General features: G+C 35.3%; 1 protein-coding gene across 1 annotated transcript in view; it reads left to right on the top strand.

The window, feature by feature from the left end:
* Positions 1 to 16,972, top strand: part of sdk (sidekick cell adhesion molecule) — a 496,543-nt gene that overhangs the window by 202,372 nt on the left and 277,199 nt on the right. Inside the window, exon 15 of the mRNA XM_090407513.1 lies at positions 10,744 to 10,859. Within this exon, the coding sequence (XP_090263639.1) occupies positions 10,744 to 10,859 (116 nt within the window). The remainder of the gene's footprint in view (positions 1 to 10,743; positions 10,860 to 16,972) is intronic.

The raw sequence follows: 16,972 nt of genomic DNA, 5'->3' as shown, positions 1-16,972 counted from the left end.
TAATAACGATTTTGTAATTAAGTTTAGGCAAGAAAAATCCCCCACACTAATAATACTGGTAGCGCACAACATTTACAGCCGCTCTTACTCAAACAATTACGCATATATACTTAATTATTCCTAGAATAACTTATCTCAATCAGGAGCTCTTCTTATACACGTCTACTGCCGTCTTCTTATGCACGTCCACTGAAGTTCTTTCTTTTAGGTTTGGTTGTACACCAATCAGTGTTCATTATGGATAATTATGGAGACACACTACTGTGTTAATATAATTAAAATAAAATTCAACATTTAAAGAAGGTCATCCTGAGGAATGCCATCTTATTCCAATTTTCTGCCTTAGAAACTCATACTTATGCTTGGAAAGAAGTTAATGGACACCATAGTGCAAGGAACAAACAACCATGGCCCCCAACTTATTAAGGTGGGATGTAGGACATCCTTTTGCTGCAGTGATTGCAGCAACTGTATGGGACATATTTTCCACAAGCATACGATAGTAATCAATGGAAATGTTGGACCATTCTTCCTGTAGGCATGTAGTGAAGTCCTGGACTTCAGTGGGGTAGATATCCCTTGACCTCACCTGATTCATCCAGTTCATCCCACTGATGTTCTTTGTAGGGCTGAGATCAGGGCTCTTTGGAGGCCAGTGAAGTGTACTGATGTTCATATCCACAAAGTACACAGTTACAGCAGCAACCTTATGACACAGCGCATGGTCTTGCTGAAAGAGACAATAGTTCTGTAGAAATGTAACAAAGTAGAAAGCATTACATTGTCTAGAAGTTCAGATAGATACCTTTTAGAATTCAATATTTGTGGCACCACAAACAGAGGTCCAAAGCCATATCAGGAAAAACAGGCCCATACACCACCACACTGGCATCTCCCAATTTTATATTTGGGGTTTACTCAATCTGGTAAGAGACGTTCACTGTGCATCTGCCACACCCATCTGCTTACAGGTGAGGGTGTAGTGGGACTCATCACTCCATAACACAACTTTCCAAACTCCACATCTCAATGTACTATCCTTTTTGCACCACTAAAAACGATGCTGCATGTTGGTTCTTAGTGTGTGTGTGTGTGGGGGGGGACTTGCATATTGCAGTCCTACCATGGAAACCCATGTTGTGAGCCTTGGTTCTGAATGTTTTTGTGCAGATTCATGTTCCAGTCAATACCTGGAACTCCACATTCAATCTGTCAGCTGATGAATGACTGTTTTTACATCTTATCCTTTGTAGCAACCTGGTCATGTTTGGTGAGTGTGGTGGGTCATTCACTGCAGGTAGCACTTGCATTTGACACCATGCGCTTCCATCTCAGTATGGTATCACTGATTGTTGACCTGGGATGGACCAATTTCTCAACCAATTTGCCAAACAGATAGACCTGCAACATGGCATCCTATCACAGTGCCTCTTTCAAACTCTTCCAGTTCCCTTCTTGCAGCTATTTCATCCAAACACAGTTGAACTAACTTGGGAGCATCATATTCCTCCAATTTATACCGGCTGCAAACATGTGACTTGTTACACAGCATGATGCATCTTGCCCATGGAGGTGTCTTTTGACTTATTTTCAAGCAGTGTATATAGGCAAGATTTTGCCTATTTTCCAATAATTTGGGATAGTCCCAGTGAAAATAATAATATTGAAAAGTGTGGTTAGTTGTTTAATTATATCAGGTTCACCATTATTACAGAGCTCTGTGGGTATTTCAATTCTATGTTCTTTTGATGATTTCATTTGATTAAGTGCAAGGATTACTTCCTCTAGGATTATGGGTACTGTATCTTTCACTGGTCGGTATACGTGGGTGAAAGAATTATTCTTTCAAGATATTAGAAAAGTAATTATACCAGACTAATGCAGAAACCTAGTGATGGTAACATTAGACCTAAATGATCCATTAAGCTGAAGAAGAGCTGTACTCTGGTCGTTTGTGATTTGACCTTGTGACCAAGCTTTCTGGCTTATATGGTGTAGCTACTCCAAATCTTTTTAAATACAATATTTCAGGTCAAATGCCATCAACTCTAGCTGCCTTTCCATATTTCTCTTTCTGATAACTTTTTTCCCTTCTTCAATACTGAAATGTACTCAGGACTGCACTTATCCTGGCAATTTTTTTTTGATTGTTTTTTGTTTGTCTAATTTTAATAAACTTTTGATTTATTCACTGCAGACATCCACAGTATCATTTTCTTTAGTTTTTATGCCATCATGATCCCTGATTCCTTTCTCTCCATTCCTCAAACCTAATTCCTTTCCAAAAAGATTTTTGTTGCCTTCACAGTATTTTTCTTTTGTATTCAAAATCTTCCTATAACTTTCCTTGTTCTCATTTATATGTAACTTAATCTTTCTTCATTTTGAGAATGTGTGACTTATTAACTAGGAACTGTTTTTATATTATTTTTATTAGCCGTTTCTTTAACCAGCCATGTTCACTCTGAAGTGTTTTTTACCAACCTCAATGTTGTGAAGATAACTTCATCACACATTTGCCTGGCTGAGTAAATTAATGCTCCCTCTCCCCTTGTTTTTAAATTAACTTTTCTTCCGATAATAGTCTATTCTATTTTAGTAAACTTGTAAAGACCAGGAACAATTTGTTGTCAGATTTTTTGGTATTCTGAATTTCTTTTAATATAGGATTGTCAACTTACTGTAATCATAGTGAGTTGACTGTTTTTGCATATTTGTGTCTATAATTCACATATGAGAGTGGACCATTATTCTGAGTGGATATATAGCAGTATATGCCATTATTATTAGCCCTTTTATCTAAATTTGCCAAAAAACATTTGTTCCTTTTTTTCTTTGTCAATGAGAACTAGCTTTCCATTTTATTTCAAGTGCTCTCTCTCTAATGATTCAAAAAATACCTCTTTTTTTACGATCATAAGTCTCATCAGCTAATTTCCCATTTTGAATTTACCCCTACATCACACTATTTGAAAATAATTTTCATTCAAGAAGCTTATTTCATCATCATGTTGTTGAATATTAAAGTTACCTCCTTTCCCTTGTTCCTATTCTAATTAAATTGTCTATTTAGAAAGATCTTGATCTATTCTATTCTGGTCTTTTAGTCTTTTTAACACCAAGTGTATTGACATGATATTTTCCAGGTTGCTTTTCTATCTAAGCTTCTTTTTTCTATGTTTATGTGGTGTCTGTTCTCAATTCAGCTTACTTGAAGTTGTTCTAGTAGCTGACTTTTCACTGCTTATTGTACTTTACTGATAGAAATAGTAGGAGTCTTGTATAACTAGGCAACATCCCAAGCCTGATTAGGCTGCACCATCATGTAATATATTTAGAAAATATATGTATATAATGGTACATAACATAGGCATATAATGTATATGTCTTAAATATAGATTTAATAGCTTACAGCCAGCTGAAGACGATTTTAGGAAATTTATAGCATAGTGTTGTTGGGGAAGAATGAAAGATTTATAGTAGTTTGCTGTTGCTTCCAAGAGAATGGAGATACAGACACCAACTGAACTGTAATGACTACTAAATAAGCTTTTTGATATCCATACTGCCTTTATTATCAGAATCACCATACATACGCACATTATCTGATGTAAATTATTTATTATTATCATTATGTGACACCTCCAGGGAGTCCAAAGACTCATCAAGGGAGGGCACCTACTTATTCTATAACTATGTCTTCACTACTCAATCCACAACTACAACGAACTGCAACTACACCAATGCCGTCTACCGCCCACCAGCACCACTGGTATTTTCACAGACAATCACAAAGTGAAATTTTCAAATGGCAAGAAAAAATAATAATGTGAAAATTTTGAAAGTTTAAAAAAAAAATATATCAAAAGATGAGGTTCTCTGCTTCTGTGATTCTTTGTCATTATTTCATTTTATACTCAATTATTTATCATAATGGCTTGTAATGGTATATACAAGGGTGGTTCTTGAAAAGTTCTTGGCCATGACCATAGATGGCAACACTATGCAAGATGTTTTTTTTTTCCCAAAGCTGGTACATCTGTCATAAGCATCCATGTGAAATTGCAAGTCATTCTATCAAGTAGTTTTTTTTTTATACAGCTGAAAGGGTTCTCTATATCCCTTGAAATGGATAAAATTGAGTATCGTGCGGTTATAAAATTCTTTGTAAAAGAAGGTTTAACGCCCAAAGAAATTCATTCAAAAGTTCATAAACATTTATGGGCACTCTTCTAATTTGTTTTTGACAATTAAGAAATGGGCTGCCGAGTTTAAACGTGGCCGTACCAGCCTTGAAGATGATCCACGTGAAGGACGTCCGAAAAGTGTAACAACACTGGAAATCATTGATCAAGTGCACAATATGGTATTACGTGACCAGCAAGTCAAAGTGCGTGAAATTGCTGAGAAATGAAAAAGCTTGGCACAAAATGGGTGTCGTGCTTGCTCACAGCAGATCAAAAATGCACTCGCAAGAAACACCAGAATTCAAACAGCAGTCAAAACAGTTGACAGAAGATGGTTGTTCAGCACCAAAGAAGACAAAGTCGGTTCCATCAGCAGGAAAGGTCATGCCATCAGTGTTTTGGGATGCTAAAGGCATTTTGTTTATTAATTATCTTGAAAAGGTTAAAACAATAACCAGGGAATATTATTCCAATCTTTTAATCAGATGACAAAAAAATTTGTGAGAAAAAACCTAATTTGTAGAAGAAAAAAATCATCTTTCACCAGGACAATGCACCTGCCCACAAAGGTGTTTTGGCAACTGGAAAATTAAGGGATCTGCACTATGAATTGTTGGATCATCCACCCTATTCCCCAGATTTGGCCCTCTGTTACTTTTATCTCTTCCCAAAACCATAAATCTTCCTCGCTGGTCAGCGTTTTTCTTCCAATGAAGAGGTGATTGTAGCTGTAGAGGGGTATTTTTGCAGATCTTACTGACAACCACTACATGGACGGGATAATGGTGCTGGAGCATCGCTGGAATAAATGTATTAGTCTTAAGGGAGATTATGTTGAAAAATAAAAATAATTTTGAAATTATATAAATTCGTTTTTTTTTTTATTGTTAGGCCGAGAACTTTTCAGACCACCCTCGCAATGTTTGCACGCTTTACATATTATGTAATTAATCTGTTAAGCAAGATTGCAAAAATATTATTTTAAATTCTGAAAATCCAAACAAAAGTTGCAGTTGTGAATTGAAAGTAGACATGATAATATCTTTCATTTCTATCTCTTAGCTTAATTTGTTTATGTTGAATGTTAAAAGTGATAGGTTTGAAAGATTATAATGTGAGGTCTTCAGTACATTTTCATCGGCTTTCCCATAGCTGGCCAATTCAAGCATACTAATTGCTATTAAGGCTTCTTCAGGAAGATTAGTGAAATGTTCATTAACTGCTGCCTGTATTTTCCACATGGCACACAGCTTTGGTGCCAAATTTCTTTACTCTTTCAGTTTTGCTACCCTTTCATGTGTACCGAGCACATAGCAATTTACTATTTTTAATTTTGGCAACCTTTCTTAATCCATATTTCATAAGCAGTACAAAGTACCTATTTTGGTATGAAAGGCCAAATCAGATTATGAGAGAATTAGCTAAACAGGCCAAAGTAAATCCAGAGGTGTTTTTTTTTTTATGTTGCAAGTAAGAGGAAAAATGACTATGGAAGGAGGACTTTAATTTATTCTGATGTTAGGGAGGTGACAGAGGCAAAAGAAATAGTTGAGTTGCTGACTGATCACTTTGCCAGGTGTATCATCCAGCTGGAGATTTTGTAGTTGTTCATGTGACAGAGACTCATATCAGAATCAAGGTAGATGAACAGGAGGTGCTTAGCATGTTGAAAAATGTCAGTGTGAATGCAGCAGTCAGGCTGGATGGTATGTTAGCCTGTGTACTACATGAACATACAAGAGAATTGACATTACCTCTGATAAAGTTGTTCAATCTAAGTCTCAGCTCTGGCAAAGTTCTAAGGAAGTGGAAAGAGAATACAATAGTTCCATTATATAAAGGTGACTCCAAGACAGAAGCAATAAATTACACCCACAGTGGGTGAATACAGATACAATACATTACTCTATAGTGGGCAGCCCTGCTCTGTAAAAGGTAGGTCCCACCTTAGTAATTACATTTTATAATAAAGTGACAGTGGAATTGGATAAAAGAAATGTTTACATTATGATACTGCTGGACTTTACAAAGACATTTGACAGAATACCACATGGAAAATTATTATAAACGTTGTAGCAAATAGGAATGTGGATGGAGTGGCTGACGGGCAGATATCAGAGAGAGAGCAGTATATAGTGTAGTGGAATCTAGGAGAATAAGGATGACTAGTGGAGTCATTCAGGGTTCTGTACTAGGGCAACTACTCTTTAATTTGTATATCAGTGATGTCGTGAAAATTGGGAGGGGGGATTATTCAGTTGTTTGCTGATGATACAAAACAGTAGTCAATAAGGTGATGTAGATATCCTGCAGGATGATTTAAATAAATTGGCAAAGGATAATGATTTTTTAATTTAATGCTGCAAAATATAGGTATATGCACTTCGGGTTGAAAGGTCACATCGATGGTACCTAGATTGCAGGAAATAGATGAGACTTGGGGTTATGGTGGACAGAGAGTTGAAGTTCTGAGGGCATATTTGCACAAGTTGGTAAAAAGCTGAGAGGATTACCTGGATGTTGAAAAACATGCTAACAACTAAAGATAAAGTTGGGGGGGGGAGTATTATCTCTTTATCAGGCTATGATTTGGCTGCACCTTGATTACTCTGCACAGATTTGGTCACTTATGGAATGCTCCCTATTAGGATAAGTTAAAGATGTGTGGGTTGTGAAGTTCAGTTGATAGCATAAGAGAGGGAACATGATAAAATCATATAAGAGATTAAAGGGGTTGATTAAAATTGATGCAAAGGAACATTTTTTCAATACATGATAAATAGAGAACTAGAGATCACCCCCTAGAAGTTGTGTATGTGTGTGGATTAGATTTTTTTTCTTGGAGAATGGTAATGGAATGGATTGCCAGAATTAGTTTTGTGTGCCCTGACAGTGAATGAGGTTAAGGAGAAGTATGATAGATTTTGTTTGTATAAAAGTTAGTGTGGGTCTCCCACAATTAGTCTCTAGATTTCATGGAGATAGATACCCATTTAATAATAATAATCGTGAAGCATATTATTAATCATGATCATCATCATCAAATTCCTGCCATGTACCCTCAATGGGTGTACAGGATATGACAGTACTACATGAAAAAATTACATCATTACTAACTTCCTATCTACAATTTTCCTCCAAATCAGTCTGTTACTTGTCAAGACTCCAACATTATCAGATGTTATATTTCTATCGTCTAAGGCACTTTGTACCGTATCAATCCACCTATATCTTGGTCTTCCTCTGGGTCGTTTTCCTGCCAACCTGGCAGAGAACACTTGTTTTGCTAATCTTTCCTCTCCCATTCTATTTAAGTGACCATACCATCTGAGATTAGCTCTGCTAACGCATTCCTGGATGCTGACAATGTCAAGTTCTTTCCTAATATCCTCATTTTTAATATGATATTGCCATTGATGCCATCTGTTCACGCCTCTAATCTTTCTCAGGACTCTCATATCTGCGGTCTCTAGTCTTTGGTCAAGTGTTTTACTTCTGACCCAGCTCTCAGATCCATAAGTTAAAATTGGTTTGAACACTGTCTTGTATACAGCTAATTTAGTGTTCCGACTAATTAATTTCTTATTCCATATGAATTTAATCAGTTGACTTCCCACGATACCAGCTTTGCTGATTCTGTTGTCTATTTCTATGTTTAGTTTACCATCTTCAGTAAAAATTGTGCCCAAGTAGCTGAAATGTTTTACTTGTTCCACAGGTTCTCCATTCACAACACAGTTGACATTTTCAATGATTCTGCCTATTTTCATTGTCTTTGTCTTTTTTATTGCTGACCTTCATACCAATATTGAATAGCTATTACAACAGCTATTCAATTTAGTCAGAGAATCTTGCAGACTTGTAGCGGATTTATTTAGAAGTATAACATCATCCGCATAAAGCAAAGAGCTGACATTAACATCTCCAATTTTGATATCAGGTTTAATACCACATTCCTTCATAATGTGATCCATATAGATAATGAATAACAGAGGGGATAATGTACATCCTTGTCTCACACCAGATTTAACATTAAACCATCTTCCTGTACTTCCTTCAATTCTAACTGCTGACTCACAACTCAAATAAAGACTAAGTATTGCTTGATATAATGTCCCATTGACACCATATAACTGCAGCGTATTGAATAGCTTCTCTCTTGGCACCTTGTCATATGCCTTTTCCAAATTGACAAAACTTAAATACAGATCTTTGTTATATTCCCATGCTTTCTCAACTATTTGTCGTAAAGTGAAGATCTGATCCTGACAGCCTCTATTTGGCCTGAATCCAGCTTGTTCTTCACCAAGCTTTTCTTCCACAATTCTTCTCAACCGTTTCTCAAGTATACTTGCATAGATCTTGCCAGGAATACTCAGTAGGGAAATACCTCTGTAATTCTCACATTCAGTTTTATTTCCCTTTTTATATATGGGTACTATGAGAGCTCTACTCCAATCATCGGGAATTCGTCCCTCTGTTCAGGCGTTCTGAACTATGCAGTGCAGCCACTGTAAGACTCTTATACCACCATACTTCAGCATTTCTGGTCGAATATCATCTACTCCTGCTGCCTTTCCACATTTCAAGCCTTTGATGGCTTTTTCGACTTCAAGTATGGATATGTATTCCTGACTGCATGCCTGGTCAGTGTTTTTTATCACTGTGCTGTCATCACTGCTTGTTTCATTTAGCAGTTTTTCAAAGTAATTACTCCATACTTCAAGGATATCTTTTTCTCCTGTTTTCATTTCAACTTTATCATCTCTAATTCCTTTTACAGCACTCTTTCCTCCATTCCTAAGCTTCTTCAACAACCTTCAGAATATTTTGCCACCTTCTTGATATTTATTTTCTATATTCTTGCCAAAGTCCTCCCATGACTTTTGTTTAGCTAGTTTTACACACTGTTTAGCTTTCTTACATTTGTCTCTGTATTCTGTAAGAGTAAAAGCTGACTTATTTGCCAGGAACTTTTGATATGCTTTCTTCTTTTCCTTCACTGCCTCTTTAACTTCCTGTGTCCACCAGGGAGTTCTGATTTTTTTATCCTTGCACACAACCTCACCACATGCCTCTCTGGCAGAATCAATCAATGTTTCCTTCAGAGTTTGCCACTGAATCTCCAAGGTTTGATTCCTTTTCTCAAACTCTTTCATTTTCTTTTCAATAATATTTCTGTATTTTAGTCTACAGTTCACATCTGAGAGCTGCTCAACTTTTATTCGCTTTAAAACTTTCTTACATGTTATTCTTTTCAGTATGAAATTCAATTTTATCCTGCTCAAGACTAAATAGTGATCACTTCCAATTTCAAATCCTCTGTTCACTCTGGTGTCCTGCACCAAGGAGAAAACATCACTATCAACAATAACATAGTCAATGAGACTTTTCTTATTCCTAGCCTCTTCTCTCCATGTGAATTTGTGCACATTTTTATGTTGGAACATGGTGTTAGTAATAACCAGTCCATGTCCTGAGCAGAAAACCAACAGATATTTGCCATTATTATTAGCTTTGCTCTTTTCTCCAAATTTTCCCAAAATATTTTTGAATGTCTCACAATCATTTCCTACTCTGCTATTTAGATCCCCAACAAGGACCAACTTTTCCTTTTTCATTGTGTCAGTTGCTTTTTCTAAAGCCTCAAAAAATTCCTCCACTTCTACCTTAGTAGAACCTTCTGTGGGACCATAGGCACAAATAAGTCTCATTGTCCAGTTCCCCATTCTCATATTTGCCCACATTACTCTACTTGAGACTGACTGCCATTCAAGAAGATTAGCCTCATATTTTGTGTTGAATACTATGGCTACTCCTTCTTTTCCTTGATTGTCATTGCCTGAATATAACATTTTGTATTTATTGCTCAGAAAGATCTCACCAGTTTTGGTCTTTTTTGTTTCAGTCACCCCTATTATGTCGATCTGGTACTTATGTAATTCCTCAGCTAGCTCCATTTCTTTGCCATTCAGGCTTCTTACGTTGATAGTACCGATCTTTAACTCTGGTGATGTTGAGTTGGGGTTTGTTTTCAGATTTGTTCCAGTAGCTGACTTTTCGCTGTTCGCCCTGGTTCCCTGGCGAAAACAACGGGGACCTTGTTTAACCGGGCGACGCCCCAGCCGGCATGAAATTTTGTCATGTTGTACCATCATTTTTTATTTTGGTTTAACCAATAAGAATACAATTTGGTCAGCTAAATCCCATATTGCCAGCCCATCCTCGTTCGTTCAGTATCAAAGTAGATACCCAACAGGGTGCACCACGAGAAGGTGATGATTGGACATTAGGTCAGAAGCCCTGGTCGGTTCTCCGCATTCCTTTAAAGGCTATGTGGAGGTCTCCTCTCAGTTATACAGCTTTGACCCTTAAGCAGCCCATATTATTAATCTCTGTTTAATAAAGAGTATTGTAAATGTAAAGAATGCTAAGTAGAGGAAATGAAACTTACTAAATCTACTATGATAATAAATGTTGTTACATTTCATTTAGAGGTTTATATATTTTCACATGGTTATTTTTGGATTGTTTGAATAGTGTATATCTTTTATAGTTCCACAGTCATCCCCAACAGAAGTAAGAGCAGTTGCTATCAATTCAACAGCAATTAAAGTTTGGTGGAAACCTCCTGATCCACAACTTATAAATGGCATTAATCAAGGGTATAAGGTAAGATTTATTTTTATTTTTTTACCAAACAGCTTAACATACAGTATCCATTTGCATTATTTCATTGCTATATACCAGATATCCCCAAAAGGTTTTGTCAAACAAATAGTTCCCTGTTACATACAATGAATTTTGTTGTGATGGAAATAGTTTTAGTAGTGTCTGTACCAACTTTCAACAAATTAGTTTCCAAATGGAAAGTACATTTTCTTTTTTAAAAGTACTGTTTGTAAAGTTTTGCTGAGAGTAATTAAACTGCAAAATTGGGGGGGTGGGATAGAATATCCTGTTGTCATTAAATTCTTGATAATAGGAAATGTGTTATTGCTTAGAATTAACTGTTTGATGATTGTGTATATTGAATCTTTCCCACCAGCACATAATTTTGAGATGATTTATAGATAGTAAATGAGTTGCCAGTATAGATAGTAAATGAGTTGTCTACTTAAGTTGCCAGTATAGATAGTAAATGAGTTGTCTACTTAAGTTGCCAGAAACCATATTTAGATATTTTGACTCCAGAGCAAATATTTAGTTTACTTTTCTCCCATTTTTTACAGCAAGTACTATAAGCATTGTTTTCATAGTTCTTCTTCTTCTTTTCAGCCATTTTCTGTCCACTGCTGGACGAAGGCCTCCTCCAGTTCTTGAACACCTTTCTCTTTTCTTGGCAATAGTTGACCAGTTTTTCCCCTATAAAATTTGACAATTCATCACTCCACCTTCTTTTAGGACGTCCTTGGCCTCGTTTCCCTTCTTTTGGAATCCAGTTCATTTGTATGGTGGTCCAGTCCATCATACGAACGAACTTGATATCTATTTGATGGAAATCAAATAGATATCTGGCCCATTTCCATTTTAGTTGCTTATGGTGAAGAATGATGTCAGCGATATGAGTCTGGCTTCTTATCCAGGTGTTTCGCTTCTTATCTTTTAATGTAATGCCTAGCATCAACCCCTCCATTTTTCTTTGAGTTGTTGCTAGTTTATTTGCCAGTGCTTTTGTTAGAGACCAAGTTTCACAATCATATGTGATGACTGAAAGTATACACCGGTTAAATGTCTTACTTTTTAAACAGAGTAGGACATCATTGTTTTGAAAAATGCTTTTCAATTTTCTGAATGCACTCCAGGCAAGTTGAACTCTTTATTTATTTCCTTTTGGAGCCCACAGTTTAGATCGATGAGATGACCTAAGTATGTATATGAAGAGACTCTTTCAAAGAAATTTTTTTCTATTATTATGTTTTTTGGTGTTACAAAATGATTAAGCATGATTTTAGTTTTTTCTCTGTTTATTTTTAGACCAACTTTTTTGTTTTCATGATATAGGTCTTCTGGAGTGTTTGCAAAAATTATAATATCATCTGCATATCTTAGGTGTGTTAAGTTTCTGCTATTAATTTTTATGCCAAGGTTTGTCCAGTTTATATTATTAAATATTTCTTGAAGGACTGCTGTAAAGATTTTGGGTAATAGTTTCCTTGTCGGACACCTTTTTCAATTGATATTTTATTGCTACTCGTGTGAAGTTGGATTGTTGCTATTGCAGTGTGGTATATTTCCTGGAGGAGGAGGTCCATGTATTTTCCAGGAACTCCCTGATTCTGGAGTGCTTTGATTATTGCATTAGTTTTGATGGAATCAGTGCTTTTTTCATAATCAATAAAGGCTAAACAGAGAGACAATTGGTTTTCTTCTGCTTTTTCTATTATTTGTTTTACTGCATGAATATGATCAATTGTGTTAAAGCCTTTATGGAATCCTGCATGTTCTGCTGGTTGATTTGGGTCTAGAAGAAGGGTTAACCTGTTTATTACTTTTGAGAGAATTTTGTACAGATTGGAGAGAATACTAATTCGTCTGGCAGTGTTTATGGACCACAGGTTGAGATTGAATAAGTTGAAGAAATTGAATAAGTAAAAATTATTGAAATCAAATCGAGACTTAAACAACAACAAATATCGTCAGAATGTTCAAAGGTGGAAGCAATAAAACTATATTGTTGTTTTCACCTCACCCTGTTTATTATTTGTCATTCTGCTGCTAAATTTGTAGTGACAGAATGACAATAATAATAAAAGAGCCGTGAAGTGAACAATAATATAGTTTTATTGCTTTCGCTTTCCCTTGCTGTTTTGTCAGATTTGACGTGAACATGTGTTATCCACATTTCAACCAATGGCTTGTTGTTTATTGATTTTTATTATTGAGGTTTCCCTCCTTCAACCAAGGCTCAGTATATCTTGAGAAGTGCTAAGTGACACTTGGACAAAGTGTGTCCTGAGTTAACCCCAGTATTTATATATTTTTCGGAAACGTTTTTAATAATGGAAAAGTGGCTTAGAAGTAGGACTTTGAAAAGAAGGGCAAATAAAACAGGTGATGCTAACCCTAATTGTGATACAAGTGTTGTAACGGCGAGTAAATCTGATACTATTAAAGAAGAAGAAACAAGCAGTTCAAAGAAAAAATACAGTAGGAAATATAACAGTTCATGTTTGGAATTCGGGTTTACTTGTGTTTTGTGTTATGAAGTGTTGTCGAACGAGTGCATGAAACTTACAAAACTCTGACATTTAAAAACTAAGCCTTGTGATGTGAAAAATAAGCCAATTGAATTTTTTTTTTCAGCAACACCTAAGGGCATTAAATCATGGGAAAGATATAGTTTCGACTATGGGTTCCATTAATAGCAAGGCGCTGGAAGCATTCTGTCTCTTAAGTTTGCGCATAGCAAAAACAGTGAAACCTCATTCTATCGGGGTAAAATTTGCTACTTCCAGCTATAAAAGATGTGGTAAAAACGATGTTTGTCAACAAGTTACTAAAAGATGTTGATTTGATTCTTCTTTCAAATGACACTGTCGGTCACAGAATTAATGATATGGCAAGTGACGTAGAATCTCAGTTAATCGAAAGACTTAAGAAGAGCCCTTATTATGCATTACAAATAGACGAGACTACTGATGTTACAAGTGATATGCAGTTAATATGCTACGTAAGATATGCGCATGATAACAACATTCATGATGATATTCTGTTTTGTAGAACTTTGCCATCCCGAACAACTGGAGAAGAAATATTTCACACTCTCAATAATTACATAATACACAAAGGGATCCGGTGGGGAAAATGTATAGGCTTCTGTTCGGATGGAGCTCGTGCCCTTACAGGCAGGCATAGTGGGATTATTTCTATAGTCAAGGAAGTAGCTCCAGATATGAATTGGGTACATTGTTTCATACATTTGGAAGCATTAGCCTCCAAAGGAAATGCCACCAAAATTTAAAATTGTGCTATATAAGGCTGTAAAGCTAGTTAATTTTATTACAACTCGACCATTAAATAACAGGTTATTTTCAGTACTCTGCGATGAAATAGGTAGTGAATATATACAACTTTTGATTCATTCTGAAATTCTCTGGCTTTCCAGGGACAAAGTACTAACAAGATTATTTCAATTAAGGCACGAAGTTTTATTATTTGTAAATGAACATAATTCTGATTTTGCATCTCTCCTTGTTGACGAAGATGGTTATCAACACTATCCTATCTTTCAGATATTTTTTTGAAATTAAATGAACTAAATCTCTCCCTTCAGGGAAATTCTTTAACTGTTCCTTATGCCTACGACAAAATAAAAGCATTCGTGAAAAAACTGGTTTCATGGATTAATTATGTAAAAGACCGACAATTTGCACCTCGCATTGGAATCCTTTTTAGTGGAAAATGATATTTTTGTTGATTCTGAGTTTCTGGAAAAAGTTTGTGACCATCTCAAAAATCTGAAACGGGATTTTGAAACATATTTTCCGAATAACTTTTATAAGAAATTTCTGTGGGTTTGCGATCCATTTCAGGCTTGTACTCACGAGAACAACCTTTCGTTATCGAAAAAAGAACAGTTAATTGAGCTTTCAAGTGACAGTGTACTTAAAATGCAATTCCACGATCTTGGTTTGGCTCGATTTTAGATTTCGCATTCAGTGAGAAGTGAATTTCCCGAATTATCTGAAGAAGCATTGAAAATTGTCATGCAGTTCTCTACAGCCTATCTTTGTGAGAAATAAGTTTCATTGCTCCTTCAAATAAAAACAAAATACAGAAATCATCTTTGTGTGTATGCCAATCTCCAACTGAATTTGATCAATATTGAGCCAGATATCCAGCAACTCTGCAAGGGCCATGAAACTCAACCATCTCATTAAAAGTAAGTGGTAACATAATTAGATCATATTATTTATTTGTTTAATAAAAATTGAAACTTTGTTCAATGATGATACACTTTTAATCGGTTACTTCCAATTTAATTAATTATGTTTCCGTATGTATTCAAAACATGCTTTTAGATTTATTATGTTATAAATGGCACAGTTTTTCAGAAATGTTGGTAATTCCTACTTATGTTTTTAAAAAAATTTCAAAAAGTCAAAATGACGTATAGGGAAATAAATTAAAACACTATACTTATTTTTGAAGTAAAACTTTAATTCCAACATTCTAAAATGTTATTTTTCTTGCTTTTCTGTTTGCGAAATTGTCAATGACATTGTCAAAGTCTATTTCATCACTCAGTTGCTGTTTTATAGACAGTATGGCAAGATTTCTTAAACGCCAAAAAAAGTGCCGCCTGGGGCGGAGTGCTCCCCCCCCCCAGCTACGCTCTGTAAGTTAGTAGTCCATAGAATTGTTTTAGGCATTTTACTGGTCCTTGGGCTTAGAAAGGTTGAGAAATGCTAGTGTCTGTAGTTCTTTACTTCTTCTTTGTTCCCTTTTTTAAATAACAGTATCAAAGTAGCATTTTTTTTTTTTTTTTTTTTTTTTTTTTCTCCTGGTATCTTTCCCTCTTCTAGGCATAGATTTAGTAAGTTTGTGCATGGTGAATTATGTTGTTTCCTTCCCATCTGATTAATTCTATGTGAATATTTTTCGTTTGCTTTAATGCTTGTTTTATTTCATCTGAAGTGAATGGGGGGGGGATGAATTCTATATGCGATGGAGAAGGGTTATTTATATTTGATTTATCTATTGAAGGATCACTGTAGAGTTCTTTATAAAATTCTTCTAGCCTGCTTAGGATTTGTTCTTGGTTCCTTATTGTAGTTCCGTCTTACCTTTTATTGCAGTTATTTGACTTTTGCCAACTGATAAATGTTTTCTTAGTATTTTCATATTTTTATTGTTTTCAATTGTTTCTTTTATTTATGTAGAGGTGTTATAAGATCTTATTTCATTTCTCATCTTTTTCCTTATGGTTTTCCATAGTTCTATATATTCTATTTTAGAAGTTAAGTTTTTGTCTTGTTTTATATTTTGTCTCTTTTTAGTAGTTGTAAGGTTTCCTCTGAAAGTTTATAATCTTTTTGTTTGTTGCTTTTGAATTCGTTATCTGCTGAAATTTACTTCCTTTAGGTTTTTGCTTATTTTATTTATGTCTTCTTCAAATATATTTATTAAATCTAGTTTTTGATTGAGTTTTTCTTCGTAATCCTTCTTCTTGTTTTCAATAGGTTTTAAGTCAAAACTTCTTGATTTTTTGTTGTTTAGCCATTTTATTCTTTCCAATTTGGGGTTTATTTTAATTTTGGCTCTCACCAGTCAGTTGGCACTTCCTGTTTTTACTTCATTTAGTACTGAGGTATCTTGAACTATTTCTTTATTATTACACAGTGTATAATCTATTTCATATTTTATTTCTCCATTTAGACTTCTCCATGTCCATTTTCTTTTGAGGGCTTGCTTAACACGTTCATTGGCAATCACGCGATATCGTGTGATGCGAGTTCTCACCGATCGGCCGATCATGTGTTATCGCGTGGACGTCGCTATCAAGTAAAAAAAAAATTGGCCACCACACGAAATTCCAATTTTTAGCTTGGCAATGAACGTGTTAAAAATCATAATGTGATGCTTGTTACTGATAGAGAATTCTGTAAGAGCCATTCCTGAGTTGCTGCTTGTGCCATATATGTATGGTCCTATTTTCATAGTTCAGTCAAATATTAGGGAGAGATCCAAAATTTCTTCTTTTCAAGGATTCAACTTTAAAATGTTATTTTTCAGAATGGTCACTAAATGGCAAGTTGGACTAAATCCAGTGGTAATGCTTT

The sequence above is a fragment of the Typopeltis vanoorti genome, chromosome 17 (genome assembly GCF_054136105.1).
Source record: "Typopeltis vanoorti isolate ZY-2024b chromosome 17, IOZ_Tvanoo_1.0, whole genome shotgun sequence".
Lineage (NCBI taxonomy): Eukaryota > Metazoa > Arthropoda > Arachnida > Uropygi > Thelyphonidae > Typopeltis > Typopeltis vanoorti.
This window is presented reverse-complemented; position numbering and strand designations above follow the sequence as displayed.